Source organism: Trachemys scripta, chromosome 4 (assembly GCF_013100865.1).
Source record: "Trachemys scripta elegans isolate TJP31775 chromosome 4, CAS_Tse_1.0, whole genome shotgun sequence".
Lineage (NCBI taxonomy): Eukaryota > Metazoa > Chordata > Testudines > Emydidae > Trachemys > Trachemys scripta.
The window spans coordinates 38,117,424-38,143,516 of NC_048301.1; the positions used below are offsets into that span (position 1 = coordinate 38,117,424).

The 26,093-nt window shown below is 41.5% G+C and overlaps 1 protein-coding gene across 1 annotated transcript in view; it reads left to right on the forward strand.

Annotated features, from left to right (window-relative positions):
• Window positions 1–26,093, forward strand: part of CEP128 (centrosomal protein 128) — a 406,629-nt gene that overhangs the window by 304,487 nt on the left and 76,049 nt on the right. Inside the window, exon 17 of the mRNA XM_034769285.1 lies at window positions 4,423–4,472. Within this exon, the coding sequence (XP_034625176.1) occupies window positions 4,423–4,472 (50 nt within the window). The remainder of the gene's footprint in view (window positions 1–4,422; window positions 4,473–26,093) is intronic.

The window sequence follows — 26,093 nt, forward strand, 5'->3', positions numbered from 1 at the left end:
TGGAATCTATGAATCTATAAATGAGAGAAAGATGAAGGCAAGTGTAGGTTCACTACTTAGGGGGGAATGAGAGCTAATAACAGATGACATTAAGAAGGCTGAGGTGTTCATTTTAATGCCTTTAATTTTGTTGGTCTCAGTCTTCACTAAAAAGTTTTTTTGTGACTAGCCACTTAACATAATTAAATTAGCAAAGGGGGAGGAACAGGTTAAAGAATATTTAGATAAATTAGATGTATTCAAGTTGGCAGGCCCTGATGAAATTCACCTTCAGGTACCAAGTATCAGAGGGGTAGCCGTGTTAGTCTGAATCTGTAAAAAGCAACAGAGGGTCCTGTGGCACCTTTGAGACTAACAGAAGTACTGGGAGCATAAGCTTTCATGGGTAAGAACCTCACTTCTTCAGATGCAAGTAATGGAAATCTCCAGAGGCAGGTATATATCAGTGTGGAGATAACGAGGTTAGTTCAATCAGGGAGGGTGAGGTGCTCTGCTAGCAGTTGAGGTGTGAACACCAAGGGAGGAGAAACTGTTTCTGTAGTTGGATAGCCATTCACAGTCTTTGTTTAATCCTGATCTGATGGTGTCAAATTTGCAAATGAACTGGAGCTCAGCAGTTTCTCTTTGGAGTCTGGTCCTGAAGTTTTTTTGCTGTAAGATGGCTACCTTTACATCTGCTATTTTGTGGCCAGGGAGGTTGAAGTGTTCTCCTACAGGTTTTTGTATATTGCCATTCCTGATATCTGACTTGTGTCCATTTATCCTCTTGCGTAGTGACTGTCCAGTTTGGCCAATGTACATAGCAGAGGGGCATTGCTGGCATATGATGGCATATATAACATTGGTGGACGTGCAGGTGAATGAGCCAGTGATGTTGTAGCTGATCTGGTACATAAGGAATTAGCTGAAGCAATCTCGAAACTGTTAACAATTATCTTTGAGAACTCATGGAGGATGGGTGAGCTCCCAGAGGACTGGAGAAGGGCAAACATAGTACCTATCTTTAAAAAGGAGAACAAAGAGAACCCAGGGAATTATAGACCCGTCAGCCTAATTTTGAGTCCTGGAAAGATACTGGAACAAATTATTAAACAATCAGTTTGTAAGCACCTAGAGGATAATAGGGTAATAAGTAATACCAGTATGGATTGGTCAAGAACAAATCATGCCAAACCAACCTAATTTCCTTTTTTGATTGGGTTACTGGCCTAATAAATAGGATGGAAGCTGTAGACATTATATATTTTGATTTTATTAAGGCTCTTGACACTATCCCACATGACATTCTCTTAAGCAAATTAGGGAAATATGGTCAAGATGAAATTACCATAAGGTGGGTGTACAACCGGTTAAAAATATATATTTTAAGAGTCGTCATCAATGGTTCCCTGTCAAACTGGGAGGACATATTTTAAGATCCTGGAGGGGTCTGTCCTGGGTCTGGTACTATTCAATATTTTTATTAATGATGTGGATAATGCAAAGGAGAGTATGCATATAAAATTTGTGGATGGAGTTGCAAGCACTTTGGCGGACAGGATTAGAATTCAAAACAACAGATTGGAGAAATGGTCTGAAATCAACAAAAATTCATTAAATCGAGGGCAAAGAAGAAAAAATCAAATGCACAAAAAATGGAGCACAACTGGCTAGGCAGTAGTAGTGCTGAAAAAAGATCCGGGATCATAGCAGATCACTAATTAAAAATGAATCAACAATATGATGCAGCTGCAAAAAAGGCTAATATCATTCTGCGATGTATTAACAGGAGTGTCTCATGTAAGCCAGGAGGTCATTGTTCTGCTCCACTTGTCACTAGTGAGATCTTAGTGTACTGTGTACTGGAGTACTGTGTCCAGTTTTAGGCACCACACTTGAAGAACAGTATGGACAAACTGGAGAGCATCCAGAGGAGAGAAACAAAAATTATAAAAGATTTAAAAAACTTGACCTATAAGCTAAGGTTAAAAAAACAGGTCATGTTTAATTTTGAAAAAAGAAGACTGAGGGAGGACCTGTTAAGCGCTGTTATAAAGAGGACTGTGATCAATTGTTCTGCAATATCCACTGAAGGTAGGAGAAGTAAAGAGTGTAACCTGCACCAAAGGAGATTTTGGTTAGATATTAGGAAAAACTCTCTAAATATAAGAATGGTTAAGCCCTGAAATAGGCTTCCAAGAGAGCTTGTGGAATCCCCATCATTGGAGGTTTTCAAGGACAGATTAGACAAACACCTGCCAGGCTGCTCTAATTTATACAGGAGACCAAAATAACCCTATAATATGGGGGAGTGAAAAAGTGGCATAAAACCACCTTTGCCCTTCACTTCTTTTCCTGCACCAAGTAGGATGTTAAATAGAGCCGTTGGCTTTGTCTCTGTCTTGAGTTATTACCAAGCTGTTGCAACCTATGTCAGGATTGGATGGCTCAAATCTATGTTTGCCACAGACTTGCTTTTATAGGAATGATTTGGGTGTTTGTTTCTGTAATGGCCTTTTTCTTAAGAAAGCTTGGATTTGCAGATTGTATAGGAATGTGTAGAAGGACTGCTACTAAAACCATTGGTATTTTGGTAAACTCCCTCAAAACTGTCAATGGGACAAAAGAGAAGACTTTTGGCTGGAAGAGTCCCTTGTAATAGTAGAAGTATATGTACTACTAGTGACGCTCCAGTATGGGTATGTTGAGAGAGACTTGCTATTATGGGTTTTAGAGATTCCATCTGAAATCTTGCCGCCTTGTGTATTTTCTGAATGATGTTAGTCCTGTCTGATTTTCTCATCCCTTTTCTGATTTTGGAGAGCAACTGTCTCTGGGCTCCAATCCATAACAAAGGAGAGATGACTTGAGTCACTCTCAGGTGCTGGGGTCAGGACTTTAATTTCAGGGATATGATAAACTTGTCTTTGGGGTTTTTTTCTGACAGCTCTATCAGAAACCCCATTTGAACTGTCTGAAGCACCCCATCAATCCCAGGAATTCCTCTCCCTCTCCTCTAGTGTGACCCTTTCCCTAAAGGGTGTTTTCCCAGAGTCATGCAGTGGTTTGATTGTTCTTTGATTGGTCTGGAATACTACTCTCTGTCCCTTCTTCTACTGAATCTATTTCTATCCCAAGGGGGTAATCATGGTTTTGGGTTGGAGGTGAATGATGCCCACCAAAAAGTTGTCTGTTCCAAAAAGGCTTTTTCCACGTCCCTTTGTGTTCAGTGTAATAGTAGTATATAACGAGGACAAATTACTGTTATACTTATTCTCTCCTGGAGTGTGATTCATTGTAACTATCAAGCAATAGTGGCAAAGGGGGAAATTGAGAAACTTTTACTATGTGTAAGACTAAATACTGTGGACTGAGTACTTGTACTTGTACTTTCCCACAAGGCTATTGTGGCAGTTAAAGTTCTCTCAAACCAACATCTTCCCTCACCCCCGCATATTGGAGCACATCTTGGTTCAAAGCCGTCTCTGACTTTGTTGGGATACTCTTTCTGTTTGATGACAGACATTGAACTGAGTTTTTTGTCAGTTACATTAGTTAGAAAGAAAAATGTGTTCAGAACAGTCATTTCTGTTTTTCTTGGGGACTTTGTGAGGTCACGTGTCAAGGTTTCCCAGATAGAACTGTGAACATCACACACTATATCCTGAGTTCAATTGTATTCCCAAAGTATGTGAGTGAAACCAAGAGTAGTGCAACTCATGTGACAAATCCTATGCGGAACTGAAATAGGCAAGTGCACAGCAACATGAACTGCATATTTGGTTGTTGTTACATATGTGAATATCAAAATGTAAGGTGTCATGGAGCATAGACTGCAAGAGAGTGAGTTCTCCTCCAGTGAGTACTTTTCCTGTCAGGCACTGATCTTTCAGAGAGCTTGCCATTTCCATGATCAAACGTTTTTTTCACTCTCTCCTGGTGAAAGGTGATAATTATTGTGACTGTGATTAAGACTGCACTTCTATTAATAAATGCTCTTTTCTTCAAGGGGTTGTAACTTGGTAATAAAAATTTACTCCAGAGTGAACGATGACATGTAATTGAATGTCTTTGATCTCTTTCCTATTTTTAATCCATTTTCAGAAAAGATCTCTTTGATCATTTCTGATACAAGTGTTAAAATAAAGAAAAATTAGAGGTAAATACATCTTTTTGTCTGAATTGAACTCTACCCCATTCAATGGCTTTCTGGGTCAAATTGGCTTCTTATAGCTAGTTTTTAATCACCTCAACAGCCCATACTTGGCAGCATTCTTATCATTGACACATTTTCAGTTTCACAGGGCACATTTTTATGACATTTCATACAAAAACTTGACATCTTTATCACAGGTTTTCTTTATCAGGCACTAACACTTCAAGTGGAGCTTAATAACAAAAAATTCAGTTCTCATTGCTTTGTGTTTTGTGTCTTTCTTGCAGATCTGCTGGAGAAGACTCACAGGAGAGAGGAAGAAATGGCAGCGCTACAGGTATATCTACTAATTAGACTGAAGAAGCTTTATTTTTTGGTAACCTTCCTCCTTAATGCCTTTCTCCTAAATCCACATAGAGGAAACCCATAGCCACACAGTTACTGCTCACCAGTAAGACCCCACTGCTGGGTTGCTTCCTGCGAGGCAATAGCTAGACTGATAATAGAGCAGACTTAACTGGCTAGCAGGCTTCCATCTGGTGGTTGTACTTCTTGCTGTCTATTCTATTCATGATACTACAGCCACCAATGAGATTCAACCCAATTACTCTTGTTTTCTGTAGGCGGCAAATGCAGTTCATCAGCAAAACGAGTGCTTTCCCTTTGGAGTGAGCCAAGCTATACTGAATTTGTCTCAGTTGGCACTTGCTCTGTTTATATCATATGTTTGGCCCTTCTCCATGTGGGCATATATATAGGGACAATGCAAATGCAGGGGGAAAATTTATGAAAACACTTCTCAATTTTCTTTGCCGGGAAAGCAAATTCCATTACTTGGAAAAGTTAGTTAAAAGACCAGATGTTTCAGAAGAAAATTATAGAGATATGCACACATATGTAATATAATATGTATATGTGTGTCTGTGTATGGTTGTGTTTTTACTCTAGTTCAGGGCTCGGCAACCTTCGGCCCCCGGCGGGTCAGGCCAGTTTGTTTACCTGCCACATCCGCAGGTTTGGCCGATTGCGGCTCCCACTGGCCGCGGTTCGCCGCTCCAGGCCAATGGGGGCTGCGAGAAGCCAAGGCCAGCACATCCCTCGGCCCACACTGCTTCCTGCAGCCCCCATTGGCCTGGAGCGGCGAACCGTGGCCAGTGGGAGCCGCAATCAGCCGAACCTGCAGACACGGCTGGTAAACAAACGGGCCGCGGGCCAAAGGTTGCCGATCCCTGCTCTAGTTCATTAGGAGAATGCACAATTAAAAGGGAGGTTTGGGCAATAAAGTCAAGATCTTTAGAAGGTGGTATTTTTATTGATAAACTGGAACAGTTGCCTGAAGAGATTGGGAAATATAGTTTGATGCCTTGTCAACACTGGGAATTTCAGCCACTGATGAATCTACACTAGTGCAAGCCCCTTAGTATAGATGTACTGTACTGATGTAAACTCTGTAACAGGGTGCTGGCTAGGAGAAACAAGCCAGGCCCCTGTTAGCCCTGTTCCAGAGGAAAAAGGGTTAGTTGGGCTGGCTGAGGGGCCACGCCCTAATTACCAGAGGGGATCCACCTGCAGGCCTGGGTAGCCAGCCTGCCCTATAAAGCTGGCTAAGAGACAAGAAGGAGGGGGTGACAGGAAAGGGAGGAGCGTGGGCTCTAGATCCCTGCTGGCTGGGAAGCTAGTAGTTTCCAAGAGTCTTGGTCTCTGTAAATACTTATAAATAGTAGGTGGTGGGAACGGACACAAACAACAAAAGGACACGGGTGCTGCACCTCGGTTGGTCTCTGGGTGTTTTTGGGGCCTAGGCCGGCGAGAGCCAGGTTACAACTCTGATTTGTCCAAAAGCAGTTTTCCTCAGTCTCAAACCAGGGTAAGATGTATTGTTGTAAATCACAATTTACACTGGTGCAATGCATCTACACTACAACTTGCACTAAACCCTAATCGAGCCAAGGCCTTAATAGAGCAAAAAACACTCCTTATGAAGCATTCTGCCTATCAAGCCAGTGGGTCCTATCTGCTATATATACAACATTTCTGGGCTTTAAGCAGCCTACTGAGCTTTTGTTGAAAAGAAACCAGTTGCTGCTCATATAATGTAATCACTTTCACAGACTAAATTCTGTAACCTCTTTTTAATGTCATTCTCCTTCCTCCCCACTAAGATACTTGAAGCAACTAATCTAGAAAATGTATTAATGTCCTTCAAAACTGCATTTTACAATGTCGTAAGCTGTGGTATAGGAAAGAAAACTAAACTTAAAAAAGTTGAAGTAATAATTCCCACTAAAATTTAGAACTATATTGTGGCATGTAATTATTGCCCTGGGGAGCCCAGGAAAGGGTTGTAAATCAGAGGGCATCATCGCACCCAAGCTCTCCAGTATACAGAGGGAGTGCATAGGCTTGCACTATCCCTTGCCTGCTCTTCCTAGAATATCCATTTGTTACCAGGGTTCCAGGGAGCTACACTGAGGTTACTCAATTAGGGTGAACTGCAAAGAATGGGGCAGACAATCCCCAAAGCTGGTGGATATTCCAATACTTAGATTCACCAAGCCAGCATAAAACAGCTTCTATAATACCTTACTGGTTCCCTTAAAGCAACCCAGCCTTAGGCCTCCACACAGACACCCAAGTCAAATATGATGATTACTGAAAATTTTATTCATCATATAAGAAAGTTCTACCAATCCCAAAGGATCAGCCACATTACCTCCCAGGTTAATGAATATTTCAGATCTCACCTAAATACACACATACAGCCAATCCTTATTAACTAAATTAACATTTATTTTAAAAGAAAAGGGAGAGTGTATTGGTTAAAAGATCAGTATGCATACAGATATGAACACAGTTCTGATATCAGATTCATAGTAGAGATGGTGAGCTTTGTAGTTGCAAAGAGTTCTTTCTGAATTAGTCCATAGGTTATAGTCCAAAGTTCATATTCAGGGTGATCCAGATGGGACTGGAGATCTCAGTCTTATGACTCATGCTTCCCCTGCATAAAGCATCAAGCAGATCTGAGAAAAAAAGGATCAGGAACCAAAGGGTTTTTAATCCAGTTCCAGGCCTTCTCCTGACAGCTCGGAGTTCTTAGGCGAACAATAGGCAATCATTGAGATTTTGAAGTAGACCTATTTCCTAAGCATCACCAAATTAGCTACACAGATTAACATAAGGCAATTGCCTGTTCTCCACCAGTAGCAGGTGATTTGCCTTACATTTCAAAGAGAGACAAATACAGTGACATCACTATGTTTACAGTTCATTTAAATGTTAAGATGTCCTTTTGATCTCTGAATTAACAGAATACAGTATAGACTGGGACTATGATTACATTGTTAATCTCTAACAATATATATGTAATCGCACAAACATTATCAACCAATATGTCCCTGAAGGTTGAATTTGTGTCAATTAGCTTGCAAGATGCTTACCCCTTTCTGGCCATGGGTCACACCATTGAACATAAGAACAGCCATGCTGGGTCAGACCAATGGTCCATTTAGCCCAGTATCCTGTCTCCCAGCTTCTGGCAATCAGAGGCTAAGGGCATTCTGAACATGGGATTGCATCCCTGATCCTCTTGGCTACTAGCCATTGATGGACCTATCCTCCGTGAACTTATCTAGTTCTTTTTTAAATCCTGTTGTAGTTTTGGTCTTCACAACAGACCTCTGGTAACAAGTTATGTTACCCAGGATTTTGTGAACATGAAACTATGATAACTAGTCCTGGTTTTTCAGGCGGTTTCAGGACATAAAACAATATGGATGTAGCTCCTCTGTCTGACAAATGATTGGTACACACAAGAGTGCTTTTACCTAAAAAATCCTTGTTTTTATTCAGTCTAAAGCACATATCTAAAATTGGACGTCAGACTCCTAGCTCTTCAAAAGCTTCTCCAAGCTTCTCCAAATTGAACATGCTAATTAATCCTTTTATAGGTTGCTCAAAACAAAGCACATAATTTATATTAACCCCCTAGTGGGCTAACAATTTTCCTAGCATCAGCAAATAACTCATAATTCTTCTTAGCAACGATGCAAGTCCCAGCAAAAAAAACTCGTGGTCATAGACACACAGGTCCAAGGTCAACTATTCACACTCCCTCCCATTTTATGAGTTTGTCACTTTATTTATTCTTATCAGCAACATTGCAGTCATACAGCTGTTTTGTCTGCTTAGGCAAAGGCCAAATTATTCCTGACTGTGTGGTGGTCTCACTTCCAGTTAATGGTGGCTGAGTATACAAAATGGCTGCAGTTCTGTCAAGTTCTGTTTTCTTGTAACAGTACCACAGGTTGACTGTGTGTTGTGTGAACAAGTACTTCCTTTTGTTTGTTTTAAATCTGCTGCATATTCATTTCATTGGGTGACCGCTTGTTTTCGTGTTATGTAAAGGAGTAAATAGCACCCCCTTATTCACTTTCGCCACACCAGTCATAATTTTATAGCCCTCTATCATTCCCCTCTTAGTTGTCTCTTTTCCAAGATGAAAAGTCCCAGTCTTTTCAATCTTTTCTCATACAGAAGAATTTTTGTTGCATTTCTCTGTACCTTTTCAAATTCTAATATATCTTTTTTGAGATGAGTGACCAGACCTTCACGCAGTATTCAAGATGTGGGAGTACCATGGATTTATATAGTAGCATTATGATATTTTCTGTCTTATCTTTCCCTTTCCTAATGGCTCCTAACATTCTGTTAGTTTTTTTTTGACTGCTGCTGCACATTGAGTCAATGTTTTCAGAGAACTATCCACAATGACTCCTAGATCTCTTTTTTGAGTGGTAACAGCTAATTTAGTCACCATCATTTTGTATATATAGTGGGGATTATGTTTTCCAATGTGCTCATTACTTTGCATTTATCAGCATTGCATTTTCTCTGCCATTTTGTTGCCGAGTCACCCAGTTTTGTGAGATCCCTTTGTAACTCTTCGCAGTCTGCTTTGAACTTATCTATCTTGAATAATTTTATATTGTTTGTAAATGTTGCCACCTCGGTCTTTACCTTTTTTTCCAGATCATTTATGAATATGTTGAACAGTACTGGGCCCAGTACAGATCCCTGAGGAACACCACTATTTACCTCTCTCCATTGTGAAAACTGACTATTTATTCCTACCCTTTGTTTTCTGTCCTTTAACCAGTTACTCATTCATAAGAGGACCTTCCCTCTTGTCCCATGACAGCTTACTTTGCTTAAGAGCCTTTGGTGAGGAACTTTTGTCAACGGGTTTCTGAAAGTACACTATATCCACTGGACCACCCTTATCCACCTATGTTGATCCCCTCAAAAAATTCTAATAGATTGGTGAGATTTCCCATTACATTACTCTTCCCAAACAAATCATGCTCAACTATGTGTCTGGCAATTCTGAATCTTTACTATAGTTTCAACTAGGTCTGTTGATTAATCAGTTAACTCACGCAATAAACCCCCCAAAATTAATCGCAATTAAAAAAAATCAGTTCAGGGCTCAGGTAGGGATGAGCACCCACACAGTCTAGGGGCTTTGGAAGGGGTGGGGGGGACACCAACCGAGGCTAGCATCCTAGCTTGATGAACAATAGATGTACACAGGCCTATGGTGGGGAGTCTGCCATCGCACAGGTGGAGTGGCAGGGGTAGAGGGAGATGGGCCCTCCCAACTCTATCATGTCCCAGCCGAGGGCCCGAACAGCAGGGGAGTGGTCCGCCATTGGGTCAGCGAGAATCCAGCCGCAACATGCTGACCTAGAAACAGTCAGCAATGTAGCTGAACAATCATTGGTTACCCCTGGACTACTTCCTACCTCCCCAGGGTTTAGTACCTCTGGAATCCACAGGTCCTCTGGCTCCTCTGGGTACACAGTGGACGGCAGTCCTGGCAACTCCCCTTCTGGGTCTGTCTCCTCCAGGGGCAGTGTGCTACAGAGCACAAATTCAGCTCCCAGGTGCCACAGCAGAGTGGAGGTGTCCATCTCCTTCCCTGCCTTCTGCACAACTGAGCTGCAGAGCCCTCCCTTTATACTTCCTGTCTGCCCTGGTACTTCTGGCGAGGGGGTGGGTTTGGCTCCACCCACTAGGGGAGTGTAGTTGTCCTTTGCTGTCCAGTCCGGAGGGAGGCTACTCTGCCTCGCTACACAAGCCCTTATAAAATGTGTCACTTTTTAGCTCTCTGTCATTTTGTGATGTAATTAAATGGGACTTTTTTTCATTTGACTGTTTTTCTTCAGTTCCTATCTGTACTTTATCAACTTCCATCCTCTTCTTCTTATTAGGATATATAGAATCCCCATTAATATACTCCTCTAATGGAAGTCTATGTCCGAACCTTGTGCTCCTCTGTACCTGTTGGCTTTCCTCCAGGCCTTAGTTTAAAAACTCCTCTACAACCTTTTCAATTTTAGATGCTAGCAATCTGGTTTTATTTTGGTTTAGGTGGAGTTCATCCTTCCTGTACCGATTCCTCCTTTTCTAAAAGATTCCCCAGTTCCTAATAAATCTGAACCCCTCCTCCCTACACCATTGTCTCATCCATGCATTGAGACCCTGCAGTTCTTCCTGTCAAACTAGCCCTGCGCGTGGAACTGGAAGCATTTCAGAGAATGAACCATGGAGGTCCTAGATGTCAATCTCTTACCTAACAGCCTAAATTTGACCTCCAGGACCTCTCTCCTACCTTTTCCTAGGTCATTGGTATATACATGTACCATGACCACCCCTCCCTCCCCCCAGGACTGCACATAAGGCTGTCTAGATGTCTTGAGAGATCCACAAACTTCATATCCAGCAGGCAATTCACCATGCATTTTCCCGGTAATCACAAACCCAGCCATCTATGTATGTAATGATCAAATCCACCACTACTGCTATGACTTGTCTCTTCCTAATAACTGGGATTCCCTCCCCCAGAGAGTTATACTCAGTGCGAGAGGAAACTGTGATATCATCTGGAGGGAGGGTCCCAACTATGGGATCATTTCCCTCTGCTCCATATTGATGTTCTCCTTCCCCGAGACTTTCATCCTCCTCAGTAGTACCGAGGCTGTCAGATTGGGGATGTCCCAGAAAGTCTCATCTACGTATCTCTCTGTCTCCCTTAGCTCATCCAGTTCAGCCACTCGGTGTCCGGGGCCTGTACTTGGTCTCTGAGAGCCATGAGCTCCTTGCACCGAATACACACATACTCCATCTGCCTACAAGGCATGTAATTGTACATAGTGTATTCAGTGCAATAAGCTGGATTGCCCCCACAATGATGCTGGACTTCTGCCTGCATTCTTTTTACTTCTGCAGCTTTTTTTGTTGGGTTTTGTCTGTCTGTTTTTTTTTTTTTTTTTTTCCAGGGGGGGGGGGGGGGGGGAAGAATGTTAATCAGGTGTATCTAGCTCTCTAAACTCCCTTGCAAAACTCCCCTGTTAGCTGCTCCTCTTTGCTAGCTTCTCTGGTCGCTTTCGAGATGGGTTTTGAACTTCTGTTCTCCCTGAGTAGCCCCACCACCTGATTAAAGATTAATGGGTGCTAAAAGGCTTACGGATGAAAGCCTCCTTAAGAAGCTCTCAGCCTACCTAGCAGGCCACTAGGCTCAGCACATGGCCACCCAAACAAACAGACCGCAATGTGCAAGCACGCAGACAACAAACTAATCTAAAGGGTCATGTAGTCACTCCTCCTTCAGTTGGAGAACTCCCTTGCAAAATTCCCATTAGCTGCTCCTGTTCACTAGCTGGCATTATGCCTTCCTCCTTTCCTGTCCCCTTTTTGGCAATTTGGATTCCTGAAGCACATAAAGAGAACAATAGCTGTGTTCCCCCAAATACAGCCACTACAATATCCTTGGGTTTCTGTGTAAGAAGGAGGCAGTGCACATGATCAGGGACATATGGCTTTTTGTGTTTAAAAGGGAAAAGAGACAATGAAAAGTGACCACTGTCAAAAGGCCCCTATCTTTGTAGGCCATGTTAAGGAAAAACACATTGATTTGTTTTTTAAAGGGAGGAATGATGGGGGTATTTACTAGTATGAACAGTAGGATCAAGATAGGCCAAGGAATAATTTTGTAAACTGAAACTCATTCAGTGTTTGGTAAATGGAAAAGAATAAAATTAGTGTGAAAAATAGTTTTCATATTTCTAAAGATATTGCAAGTAGGGGAAGTAATAGCGTAGTAGTCTAAACAGTGGGTTTGAATCATCTAGATTCACTGTAAATAAAAGTTCAGATCCTGATAGGGTTGGCTTGGCCCATCATCCTTCCAAGGTAAATTAAAATTAGACCCATGCAGTTTACAGTTTGTAGGTCATTGGATAAAATCTTAAATACAGAGATCTTCCCTTTTCTGCATGGATATGAAAGACCCCTCTGGCTTACTTTTTGTTAGAGTAGAGATTTGTCACAATATTTTTGTTCAGAATTTCCCTTCATCACACAATCTGTTGTTTAGTTAGTGAGCTTACAGCAGTTGTCCTCTTGGCTGCTAACCTCTGCGCTAGAAGCAGCTGTATTTTAGCGATGCAGTAGGGATATAGTTTGGGAAGAGCTTTGGGGTGAAAGGCATACTATAAATGTAAAATAATAATAAATTGTAACAACACATGTCAGGTTGTCTTTAAAACACAACCATACAATTATTAAACTCTTCATTGCAGCTTGGCATTCTTGTTCATTTTTTGTGACATTTGTTTTATCCCCGGTGTTTTGTTTCTTGCATCTACAATATTTGTCTATTCTCTTTAGTAGTGTTACTGTTTTTAAATGTAAATGTTTTGTACAGTATCATAGTCCCATTTGCTTACGGGTTTATGAACTAGTCAAACAGCTAAATCCCTTCTCCAACCCACTTCAGATCAACTGGGACATTGTAAAAATGACTTGAGGGGATCATTTCCTTGTTCAGCATAGCAGCATGAGTGCAAATGGACCCTTGGAGTTGCTTTTCCTTTTCAGACACATCAAGGCAATGAAAACTTCCTACAGAATCTTGCAGTCTGAGTGCATGTCTGATCTTGATTTACAATATTTATCTTTGCAAAGTCAGTGCCTGGGAAGCACTGCTGAGGGGTCATAGTGCTGCCTAATTGTTAAAAAAGCCAAACCATTGGTGGTACTCAGCAGTTGTTTACTAAATGTCTGGAAAAATCTATTCATGTTTAAAAAAGGTTTGTTAATCCTTTGTGCCAGTGGAGATCTTTGTTCTAACTTTATTTGATATAGCAACATGACTTTTTAAAATGCATATTTTTCCCATAAACATACAACAAAATAGAAATGTACAAAAAGAGCAGGTTGGACAAAGCACTTTGTGTTGTGAAAACAATTTTCCTCCTCTTCCTTTTCCTCCTGGGCTAGAATCCAACCTCTAATGTCAGACTCAGCCCAGACTACCAGGATTTTTTTATTCACTCTGAACAATTTACTCATGTAGAGACCATAGAGATTTAACCATTAATTACATATAGGAAGGCCACCATGGATTTCTCAGAATTCAGGTTCTAGTTTCCAGCCCTCCGTCTAGCTTTGTAGGTTCATTTGCAGGAATTAGCATGTTACATTAAATTATTACTGAGCCAGGCAAGAGATCAAGATGTCCTGTGTTTTAAAAATAAAGAAAGAAACATTCCTAGTAGCTGACTGATAATGCAGTTTTAAAGCCTCAGTTTTTTCACCTTGCTATAAAAATGAAGACCATAAGCTCTAGGGATGGGGCAAATATTGAGACAAATTAGCTGACTGAGATCATGAGCCTATTATTTTATCCCCACTAGTATAGAGAGTGAAAGTATTGCAGATGCAATGGTCTTAGTTTTTTGAGAGATGGATACAAGGCCAGGCTGTTCTCAGCATCCCTTCATAACCATCCAAGGTACACCAACATTATGGGAGCCTTTGGAAAACTGACAGGAGGATATGTGTCATGTAGGCAGTGTTCAGAAAGGGCTGAAACTTAGAGGAAAAAAGCTGGGTGAAAAATTAATGATCTCATTTTAATAGTTTACATGGAAGCTCACTAGACTTGGGCTCTGGATTGTGAAGGAGAGAAAATTCCAGAGACAGGGTCAATTCTATTTGGCCTTGGAAAGTTTTACTTTAGGATCTGATCCTCTAGCCTAGTAATTTTAATTGGGTGTGCTGTTATTTATTTCCTCTCTTAGACTCTGGTGTAGAGTTTGTTTATCCTGTTAAATGGTTGCTCTAGTTTCACAAAAGACTCGACAGTTCTTTAGTGATAGGTGGAGTGATTCCCATATAGTACATAATTTGTGAAGGGCTCATGGATCCTTTGTAATGATGGGTGCTATATTATCAGTAACAAAATGGTTACCATCTACAAGTGTTTAAAAAGTGTAGACAGAGAGAAGGGAGCGAAATAATTTAGGGTAGTGTAAGGGAACAGAACTAAAAATATTTGTATTAAGAAAAGTAAATTTGAACTAAATCCCGGGGAAAAATTCTAAACACTGAGATCTAGGAGACTGTGGCACAGTCTGTCAAGGCTGGTGGTAGCGTCCCTGTTATTTGTCATTTAAAATTGAACTAGACAAAGTTATGGGGAACACATTGAGGAAATAAGCTTTCATTGGCTTGGAGGTGGACTAGATGTCCTAACAGGTCTCTTAATCTCCAATTTTGATGACGGTGAAAAGGCTAAATCTAACTTTAGGGTGTAATCTTTACCCAAGACTGGAACCTCATCATTTTGCCACAGGGTGAAATAGAGCCTCAGCCAACTACACCTGTACTTCTCAATTTATTGTGCTCAGAGATCTCAGGAGAGCAGAGAGCTGAGGATAGTAAAACACCTTTTCACTTTAAGTTTTAGTGGTGGTTAAATTTTATCACTCTATTTTACCTGAAGTTTGTAGCTTAATTTTGAACTCAGAATTATTACAAATGAACCTGAAAATAGGATGACCTGAGAATAATATATCCTTCTGCTAATAATGTATCCTTCTGTTAATAATACTGAAGTTCAGTAACTGAATTGTCTTCTATGAAAGTATCAAACAGAAGCTCAATTTGAATGGCTCTTTGACTCATCAGAATAAGAGTCAGATAGTAGTAGAGGGTGTCTCCCTGGATAGTGACCAGATGTCTTCAGTAAATGATAAATTACAGGGTTCCCCTGCTGTTTAGGGGAAATATTAAAACTATATTCTGTTAAAATACAGATCACTCTGCATCTGAATAATGAATTTTTTAAGCTAGACACTTACTTGGAGAATTAGTACAGTTGTCCTAATATTTACTCACAGAAACATCTTTGTATTTCAGAAGTAGATGGAACACCCCTATATCTCCAGATATTGTCATGTGTACATTTGAAGAACGTTGAATTATACTGTTTAATAGAGCAATATAGAATGTTATCCATTTTAAGGCCCAATCCAGCAAACACTCATGCATGTGCTTAACATGTGAGTTGTTCCCTTAAAGTCAAATGCTGGATTGTGGTGTTTATACATCATCCTAGATGTTCATAACCCTTTCCAGACAAAAGGTACAGTCTCTGCCCAAAGAGTTTAGAACCTTGGGACCAGATCCTGCAAAGAGTTATGGCCCTATGCATTTAGTGTTTGGTACAGTGTCGTTTAAATCAATGGGACAACTGACTTCAATTGACAGTGTGTCAGTTTGATAGTTATTTATTATTTGTATTACAGTAGCATCTATAGTCCCCAACTGCGATTGAGTTTTTGTTGTACAAGGCACCTTACAAAGAATAAGTGCCAGTCTCTGCCCCAGATTGTTTGCCATCTAAATAGACAAGACAGACAAAGGGTGGGAGGGGAAACAGAGTCACAGAGAGGTGAAGTGACTTGCTCAAGGTTACATAGCAAGTTAGTGGCAGAGCTGAGAATAATAGAACCCAGGTCTCCTGACTACCAATCCTTTATTCACTAGCTCACACTTCCTTCCTCTCATAATATGAATCCCATTGAATTCTGTGGGACAGCACAAAGGTGACTGGATCATTCCTTAAGCTAGATGTGATACAAAAAGAGACAACAACAGATAAGTGGGTTAGGCAAGGGAGGAGAAAGGTTTAAACTCAATAGAACTGTGATATTATTTGTGTTTATAGGATATGCATCAAAATAATTCCACTGGGTGGTGTTTCCTTAGTTACATTTTTAAAATATTTTAAAATTCTGTGTGTATTAATTTGGCAAAGAAATATGGTTCAGCCTTGGCTAGAGGCTCCCAAGAAGAACGCTGGAATGTGCAGCATGGAAGTATAGCCAAGGAACGTCATACATAAATTATGCGGGACTACAAAAGCAAATATTCAGGTCATACTGACTTTCTGTTCTAGAAATTTCTTGTTTGGTGTATAATTCTGGGTTGCTTTTGGGAAGTGAATATAGTCATTGTCTCTAATCTAGAACATGTTCATATTCAAAATGCAGTCTCTTCAGCAGGTAGAAAAAGTTCTATATCAAATTTGTAGGTGTTTGAAAAAAACAAACATGGAATAATCCTAATAGTCTCAGCTTAAAGTGTTCTTGAAAAGCTGTGTGTCCCTTCACTACACAGGGTAGGAGGAAGTTAACTCTGTGAAGTTAACACTGCGCTTCTCTCCTGCTTAATCCTGCAGAAGTCCCTCTGCCTGCTTTCTGTGAGGTCAGCACTTAGTTGTTGTTAGGTGGGCATGACACAGAGCATCCCTATGGAGGGAGGCACTTGCCCCACCTCTGTGCCCCAACTATTGAGCATTTCCTCACTGAATATAATGCTGACTAGTCAGCATTATCTCTTGTGGATTCTTCCTCCATATGGGTAAACTCCATTTAAAGGTGGGTGGCATCAGAGCAGCCAGTGACAAGGAAGGACTGTGCAGCACAGATCCAGAAATCACTGTACAGTACTGCTATGGAGGAGGGAAGTCAGGGGAGGCCCTGGGATTCTATGCGAGTGGAAATTTCATGATGTGGAGGAGTATTCCCCATTGATCTAAGGAAATCAATGGACTTTAGTGGGCCTTCACTTCTATTCATTCTGTTATGGTGAGATGGGCATGAGGAGGTAAACGCCACCCTATTGTCAAAATTTTTTGCAAGAAACAAAGTGAGTTGAAACTAAGGTTTTTTTTCAACCCCTAGCAAAGTGCTTCCCATTTAGGGAATGATTTGTTTACAAGAACTCAGCTAAGAGAATCAGAAAGTAACCAATATTCCTACTGTAAATACAAATAGTTACACTTAGTGCTTTTTATGTTTACGAATCTTCAAGGCCATCAATTGAAAAGCATGAAGGACAGAAGAAAAATAGTTTGCAGTGTTGTTAGAGCCATGTTAGTCCCAGGATATTAGAGAGACAAGGTGGGTTAGGTAATATCTTTTATTGGACCAGCTTCTGTTGGTGATAGTGATGGGCTTTAGAGCGATACAGAACTCTTCTTCAGTTCTTGAGGAGAATTAGCCCAGTTTTGTTGGGGCCATCCCATGAAATTTGCATCTGTTAGGTTGGATTTGTTCCTCTAGGAAAGGAAAATATCATCCTGTGTGTTTGGACTATGAGTAACATGATAGGGCCAAAAGTCTGTTATTAGTAATAGTTTGCTTAGCAGATGAAGTGAATCTTTGCAGCCACATCTCCCTCTTTGAATCCAAAAAGCACATTGGAGAATTGCCTAGTTCTTCGAGAGTTTGCTCATGTCTATTCCATGTTAGGCGTGTGCGCATGCCATGTGCACCATCGCCGGAGATTTTTCCCTTAGTGGTATCCGTAGGACCGGCTAGTGCCCCCTGTGCCTTTATGTGCCAATATAAGGGGTGCCCCAGGTCCCGCGCCCTTCCAGTTCCTTCTTATCGCCCATGACAGTTGCTGGAACAGCCTTCTCTGCCTTGCGTTTGCAAGCCTTCTCCAATGATTTACGTAACTGTGTTTAGTAAATAGCCAATGGGAGGGCTAGAACTTTTTAAAATTGAGGGAAAAACCTTCCCTTTGTCTGTTGTTGTTTTTCTCTGGAGAGAGGGGAAAAGCGAGCAGTTATGCTGTAAGAAGCTTAAGGCAGATATGAAAAACCGTCAAATCATACCTAGAAATTGCTTACCTGGAACCCCAGATATGTAAGTAAATAGAGAATGTCTAGAAAGATGTGATTAGGTTTATTTCTGTTTATCTCTTATTGGCTTGTGGACTCCTCTGTGCTAACCCCAAATGCTTTTTGTTTTGCTTGTAACCTTTAAGATGGACTTCAAGAAGTCCATCTTAAAGGTTGATGTTTACATTTTGTAAGTGGGTTTTTTAAATCTAGCAAAAGCCTAAGTTCCAGATGTATTTTCTTTCTTTTTGTTTTTAATAAAATTTACCTTTTTTAAGAACAGGATTGAATTTTTGGTGTCCTAAGAGGTTTGTGCATATGTTGTTAAATTAGCTGGTGGCAACAGCTGATTTTCTTTGTTTTTCTTTCTCAGCTCTTCCCCAAAGGGGGGGTGAAAGGGCTTGAGGGTATCCCACAGGAAGGAATTCCCACGTGCGCCTTTCTGGTTTCAAAGGGTTTTTTTGCATTTGGGTGGTGGCAGCATCCAAAGTCAGAGAGAAAATGTAATCTTGGGAGTTTAATGCAAGCCTGGAGTGGCCAGTATTAATTTTTAGAATCCTTGCGGGCTCCCGCCTTCTACACTCGAAGTCCCAGAGTGAGGAATCAGCCTTGACAACACATGACGGCATGGTTGCTGCATGGCTAAATCCCAAGGAGAGGGCATTCCAGGTCCAGCAGGTTTTCCTAGGTAGCAGAAAACCCTCTACCATGGCCACCTATCTGGCCAAGTGGAAACGCTTCACTTGCTGGACACCCAAGTGGGGCCTTTGCCTGGTGCAGGTGTCCATGCAGTCCATCTTAGAGTATCTCCTTCACCTGAAGCACCAAGGTCTGCTACTGTCTTCAGTTAAGGTCCACTTGGCAGCTATCTGTGTTCTATCACCCGATCTAAGGCAGATCTTCGTCCAGAAGCTGATGAACAGATTCATTAAAGGGTTGGAGAGGCTCTACCCACAGGTTTGTGACCCAGTCCCGCCTTGGGATTTAAGCCTGGTCCTGTCCAGGCTCACGGGGCCACCTTTCGAGCCCTTGGCATCTTGCTCCCTGCTGCTCCTCTTGTGGAAGGTTGCTTTCCTGGTAGCAATCACTTTAGCCAGAAGTGTTTGAGATCTTCAAGCTTTGACCTCGGAACCTTCCTATACTGTTTTCTTCAAACATAAGGTCCAACTGCGTCCCAACGTAGCCTTTCTACCCAAAGTGGTGTTGCAGTTTCATATCAATCAAGACATCTTTCTGCCTGTCTTTTTCCTGAAACTGCACAAAACAGAAGAATGGTGTCTGCATTCTCTACCTGTTTATATTGGCAGGACAAAACCCTTCCACAAATCGACGCAACTCTTTGTCACTGTCACAGATAAAATGAAAGGTCTCCCGGTGTCATCCCAGAGGATCTTGTCCTGGATCGTGGCCAGTATCCAGATCTGCTATGAACAGCTGAAGGCCCCACCTCTGGCCATCGTGAAGATCCAGTCTATGAAATTGCAAGCATCTTCAGCAGTATTCCTGGTGCAAATACCAATGCAGGACATCTGCAGGGCAGTGATATGGTCATCAATCCACAAGTTCATGTCACATTATTTGATCACCCAACAGGCCACAGATGATGCCAGTTTTGAGAGAGCTGTGTTACAATCGGCATGCCCCTGAACTCCTAACTCACCTCCAGGGATACTGCTTGTGAGTCACCTAACGTGGAAGCAAGATGAGCAAGCACTTGAAGAAGAAAAAACAGTTACCTAACTTTTTTGTAACTGTTTGTTCTTTGAGATGTGTTGCTCATGTACATTCCATGACCCACCCTCCTATCCCGCCATCAGAGTTGACGCCAAGAAGGAAATAGAAGGGTGCGGGGCCGGTGGCGCCCCTTATACCGGTGCATGAGTGCAGGCCTTCAAGAGATGCTAGGACCGGCCCTCCAGATACCACTAGTGGGAAATCTCTGGCAATGCTGCACATGGCGTGCGCACACACCTAACATGGAATGGACATGAGCAACACATCTCGAAGAACAGCTGTTACGAACAGTAAATAACTGTTTTATCCTAGGTGACAGCTGTTTGAAGTGTGTGCAGGGCTTTGATGCAAGATACAATAAAATGAATACATAGACGAGAAATACCCGATAACAGTTACATAAGAGTTGTGGTTCCTCTAAATAGTTATGATACACAATACATGGTACAGCTTGCCACCAAATGCAACATATTTTGAAGGTGGCATAGATACAGTTGGATCAGTTTCCAGCTTGGAAAACCAGGATATGATGTTTGCACTGGTGTCAAGGGACCAGCCCTAGAGGTGATGAGGAGCTGCCATCTGCCCTGTCATTGAGAAAATTATAGGAACACTTTTAGACATGATTTTGTGTTAATGTAAAAGGGGAGTTTGTCAACTTGAATATGTGAAACACCTGTACTGCTCATGCCCAAGTCCTCCATGTCAAATCTCTTAATAAATTACACCCTAATCATTGAAAAATTATGTTTGAAGAAATTCTCAAAGTTTATTCAACAGCCAAATACCTCAGAGTTCAAAACTAGAGGCATACATCTAATTTTAAAATGTAAATCCTTTTGAAAATATTGTTTATTTTCCAATATTGGAGTCATCCTACTACTCCTGTCCCCATCCGAAAGCTACTTTTTGCTTAGAAGTCCTCATTTTAAATTAGACCATGTCTAAGCTAGAGTTAAGTCTACTTAAGTTACGTCAACGATCATAAACCACTGTAATTACAATGCTTGTGCATGTTCACACAATGTTCCTTATGTCAACAGAGCACATCCACAATCAGTGCTTTAGCATCGACAGAGAGAGCAGTGCACCGAGGGTAGCTAACCCACTGTACAAATCATGACCTTTTGCTGCTAGGAGTTCTGGTAATGGATTGCAGTTCATCATGGGGGCGGAAGTGCTCCGCCGGTATGTAGGAGCTGGCAATCCAGGGCACATCTGCAGAAGCAAAAGAAACAATACACAGAGTTAATATTGTGAGTGCACTCACAGCCTTTAATCATAAAAATTACATTTACCTCTTTCTTACTTTCCCTTGACAAGCACGGAGCACAGTGAGAGCCCTAAACATGGTGAGTTTGGCTCAGGCAGGAAAGGTGCAAGATGGGACAGAGGGCCTGGGTGATTTCAGAAGGGGATCACAACAAGCATCTAGTGACACTATTCTGAATACTTGCACTGTTTTCCATAGGTGGGGATGATCGAAGCTGATATCTCATTACTGAGGATAAACAAGGATGCAAGGGTGCATCTCTGTGTGCATGTTGCTTCAGATCGGGTCCATATGCTGCTCATCTGTGTGCTACTTTGATTCCTGCAGAAGTAATTGCCGATTAGCACAGCAATGTTTCCTACAGCAGGGAAGAAAAGGCCAATGGGGGCTGCGGGAAGCAGCGCGGGCCAAGGCATGTGCTGGCCGCCGCTTCCTGCAGCCCCCATTGGCCTGGAACGGCGAACCACGGCCAGTCGGACCTGTGATTGGCTGAACCTGCGGATACTGCAGGTAAACAAACCATCCCGGCCCACCAGCGGATTTCCCTGATGGGCCCCGTGCCAAAGGTTGCCAATCCCTGGTATAGTCGATTTCACCATTTTACTACTATAGTTAGTAGTGTCCATTTGTTGTGGGCCTTTCACACAGCTGCAAGGGAGAGAAAAATATTCTAAATAGGAAAATGTAATTCTAAAACCACAAAAATTGAGAAACACAATAAACTTGACATTTAGATTTCAAGTTCACTGTGTTTCTCTATTTTGTTCAACCATACTGTGCATATGGTTTCAATGTCAGCCAGTCTTACTGATATCCAATTTTACTGACAGGAAGTCAGCTATAATTTTTACACAGTTGTATTGTAATACTGTGTTCTGGATCTCCTATATGCTAATTTGCACACTCTTTTGTGCCAGTTTTCTTTTTCCTAGCTTCTTGAATATGTTTATCTACATTCACCCTCTCCAGTCTTCTATGAGCAATTCTGGCATGGTTTTCACATTTTCAAAACCACATGTCACTTGATTTTCTTGGATTTTTCACTTTCATTTGATAAAGATGTTTTTACTGGAATATGTTGTCTATTTTTCTTTCTGTCCCTTGAAGATGTCCAAAGGAGCTATGATTGTGGTTTAAGGCAACCTGCCGACAAAAATATATGTTAATACTGTAATGAAGGGTGCAACTACTGTACAATGCTGATGCAAGTTAACTTCATTTCAACCCCAACATCATGTAGTGGGTGTATTTCAGATGTTTTCGATGATAATAAAGGCATATAGTCCTCTGATCACATAGAAAGATTAAATACATTCATCTTAGTATTGTTTGATAACATCAGTGGCAATTGATATCTAGTCTTACAAACTGATTTGCTAATTGGTTCAGCTGTTGAGTCAATACAAATAACCATTCTTATTAGGTTTCCTGATACAATAATTAAAAATTCTTGATGTGTCCTTTCTGCTCACTGGCATCCTAATGTAAAAAGAAATCGCTTTGATATCAACACATACAGCAAGATCCGTTCCTGGATCCTGATCTCTTACCTTTGTTGAAGACAAATGAGCAGCATCTCTGTTCCTGCAAATACTGGAGGCCCTTGTGTCTTGTCTATGTGTCTCTGGATATGTCTACACTGCAGTTAAAAACGTGCAGCTGGCCCGTGCCAGCTTACTCGGTCTTGTGGGGCGTGAGCTAAGGAGCTGTTTAACTGCTGTGTAGATGTTCAGGCTGGGGCTGCAGCATGAGCTCTGGGACCCTCCTACCTTGCAAAGTCCAAGAGCCCGGGCTCCAGCCCAAGTCCAAATATCTGCACTGCAATTACGCAGCCCCGTAACCTGAGTCCTGCAAGCTCAAGTCTGCTGGCGTGGGCCAGCCTTGGGTTTTTAATTGCAATGTAGACATACCTTCTGGGGTTTGGCCATGCCCTTTCCACCCTTTCACTAGATTCTTTGACTCTGGAAGTGTAAACAAAATGGCAGTTCACTGTGCCTTCTTTCTTTATTTTCTTTTAAATCTCTTTCCACCCTTCCTTGTGCTTACACATGTGCGCTCACACATATTCTTTCCTTTCTCCTTGGGGCCAAAATTTCTGGAGCTCTCTCCCAACAGGGGCCACTCAGCCAAGCACGTTCTCACTGTGTCACATCCCTTACCTGATCATGGAACATGACATTCTCAACCCATAGACCCTCCCTCTGCCAGCAGACAGTCTCCACATCAGCTGAGACACCTCTCAGTGGATCAGATTTCTTCAGCACTTATGGCTTAACGGGGTAGACCATCTTTACCTTCCGGGATACTATAAGGGTAAATCCCCCAAGGCTCCTAGTCCAATCTATCCCAAAGGAAAAAGCTTCAGACTCCCTTCCCATGTACTTAAGTGGGTAACAGTCTCTTGGCAAGAACTCATCTCATGCCTCCGTGTTAAAAAATGTCATAAATGTTGACTCATCCAAACCTCCAGTAGGTGACTTTTATGTTCCTTAAAGCAGCATCTCTATCCAAATCAGTGTTCCCTACTTGGAATCTACCTACAACACTACAAGCCTTCGTGAGTAAGGTTAAAATTTTGTCACTGGTATTTTTAGTAAAAATTACAGACAGACCACGGGCAATAAACAGAAATTCATAGAAGCCTGCGACCTGTCTGTGACTTTTATTAAAAATACTCGGGGGAGGAGACTAACAGTGGAGCCTCACCGGGGGCTGACTGCCAGCTGCTGCTCCTGCTCCAGGGGCTGCCCCAGCTGCTGCTCTGCCCCAGCTACTGTCCCAGCCTCGGCCACTGTTCCTGCTCCGGGGATTGACCCAGTCTCAGGCCACTGCTCCAGCCCCACCACTGTGGCATGCTGATGCCACAGATATCATGGAAGTCACGGAATCTGTGACAGTATCGTATCCTTATTCATGATCTATCTTGTTAAACCAAGAATATCCAGCTCCCTGTATCTCCTTTCCATAAAAATACGCTTACTGGTCACAATCACATTAGCAAAGAGAGTCTTTGAAATCTCTGTTCTTAATAATACTTAGCTCTTACATAGTAAATTTTCCAGAAGAACAAGATACGTTTGAATCATTCATAGCCAACGTTAACTCTTCCTTTTGTACCTCAGAGGAGGATAAATTCTTCCTTCCTTTACCCCAAAACTTTGTTTCTTTCAATTTTAACTTCATGGGCCTGAAACCATCCAAATACCACATAGTTAGGATCAAGTGCTGCATCACTTGAGCATATTGAGCTGCAAATAATCAGATTCCAGAAAGGACGGGAGCCCACCCAGTGTGACACGACAGCCTCCTGGGCAGAGAGGGCATCCCTGACCATCCGGCCACCTGTTCATCTATCAACCCTTTTATAAAGCACTACATCTTGAATTTCATTCCTCTGAGAAAAATATCCTTCAGAAGGATAGTGCTCCAACAGTAGTCCCAAAATAGATTAATTCTACCAATTTTAGGGATGGAGCTACATTTTCCTCTGCCTTACTTATTTCTCCTCAGAACTAATTTTTCCATGCTGCTTCCTACCTCCCAGTTGTTCGAGATTGGAAGACAAAAACAGAACCAAAATTGAAAATTTGTTACTTGATTATTTCCTTTCTGGACTGACCTCTCCTCACTCCTTCTCCACCTGAAACAAATTGTGTGTGTGTGTGTGTGTGTGTGTGTGTGTGTGTGTGTGTGTGTGTGTGTGTGTGTGTGGCTTCTTTAGTCTCTGTGTATAAAGATAGCACAGTTAGCACTTAATTTATAAATGACGCTTAATCTACTAATAAAGAATTAAGTGTTTCCTTACAATTTTGGAAACATTGATCTCGCACAGGGGCAGAAGAGGGCATAGCCAAACCCCAGAGCCTGCATGGATGAGTCTGAACTGCTCCAGTATTTGCTAGATGATAAGCACAGCTCGTTTGTCTTGGACTAGAAGAGGGGTCAGTCCCAGAAAGGAAATCATGAGGAAACAAATATTCCATTGCATATGTTATCAGTGTACTAATAGTAGATAATATCACGGGAACATCCCACAACAAATTTAGAAAGTTAAATGTCAAAGGTGGGTCACAAATGTTTTTCTTTTCCAAGATCATCATCTCCAGTAGATGTTTATGGTGTCCTGGGGGGTACTGATTTTTAGGGTGTCTTGTTTTATAAAGTGTTCTGGTTTGATCTGTATAGGATGATAAAGTGAAGCTGTGTGGATTTTTCCCAGATAAATGGTAGTGCATGAGACACCCAATAATACAGACAGAAAAACCTCCTAGGCACCTTATACAATTATAATTCCAAAAAACTCAAACCCCTGTTAAAACCAGTTAAGTTTGCTAAATGATAACAATGTAGTTATCCATCACATCATTTATAAAATCCAAGCACTTGAAGCAGCAAATAAATAGTTACGGTAATCATAAATATTGCACAGTCCACATAATGACTTAGTAATATTATTTAGTAATAAAGAAATGCATATTCCAGCACAGCACAACAAACATGGATCGATGGACTTTTGGTTTATTTTATATTTTATGTTTTGTTTTTTCATTATCTAAACATTACTTTCTTAAGGTTACTCTTAAGTGGGAAATTTAATTTTACTTATTTATCACTAGACAGGATTTTCAGGTAAAGCCCTTAAGTGTTTTTGTTGATCAAAATTAGAATGGCTCTTGTGCGAATCTACCTCATACAAAGCACAGCCGAAAAGATACACATTCCTGAAATATCAGAGGGGTAGCCGTGTTAGTCTGAATCTGTAAAAAGCAACAGAGGGTCCTGTGGCACCTTTAAGACTAACAGAAGTATTGGGAGCATAAGCTTTCGTGGGTAAGAACCTCACTTCTTCAGATGCAAGTCAGATGTCTTGCATCTGAAGAAGTGAGGTTCTTACCCACGAAAGCTTATGCTCC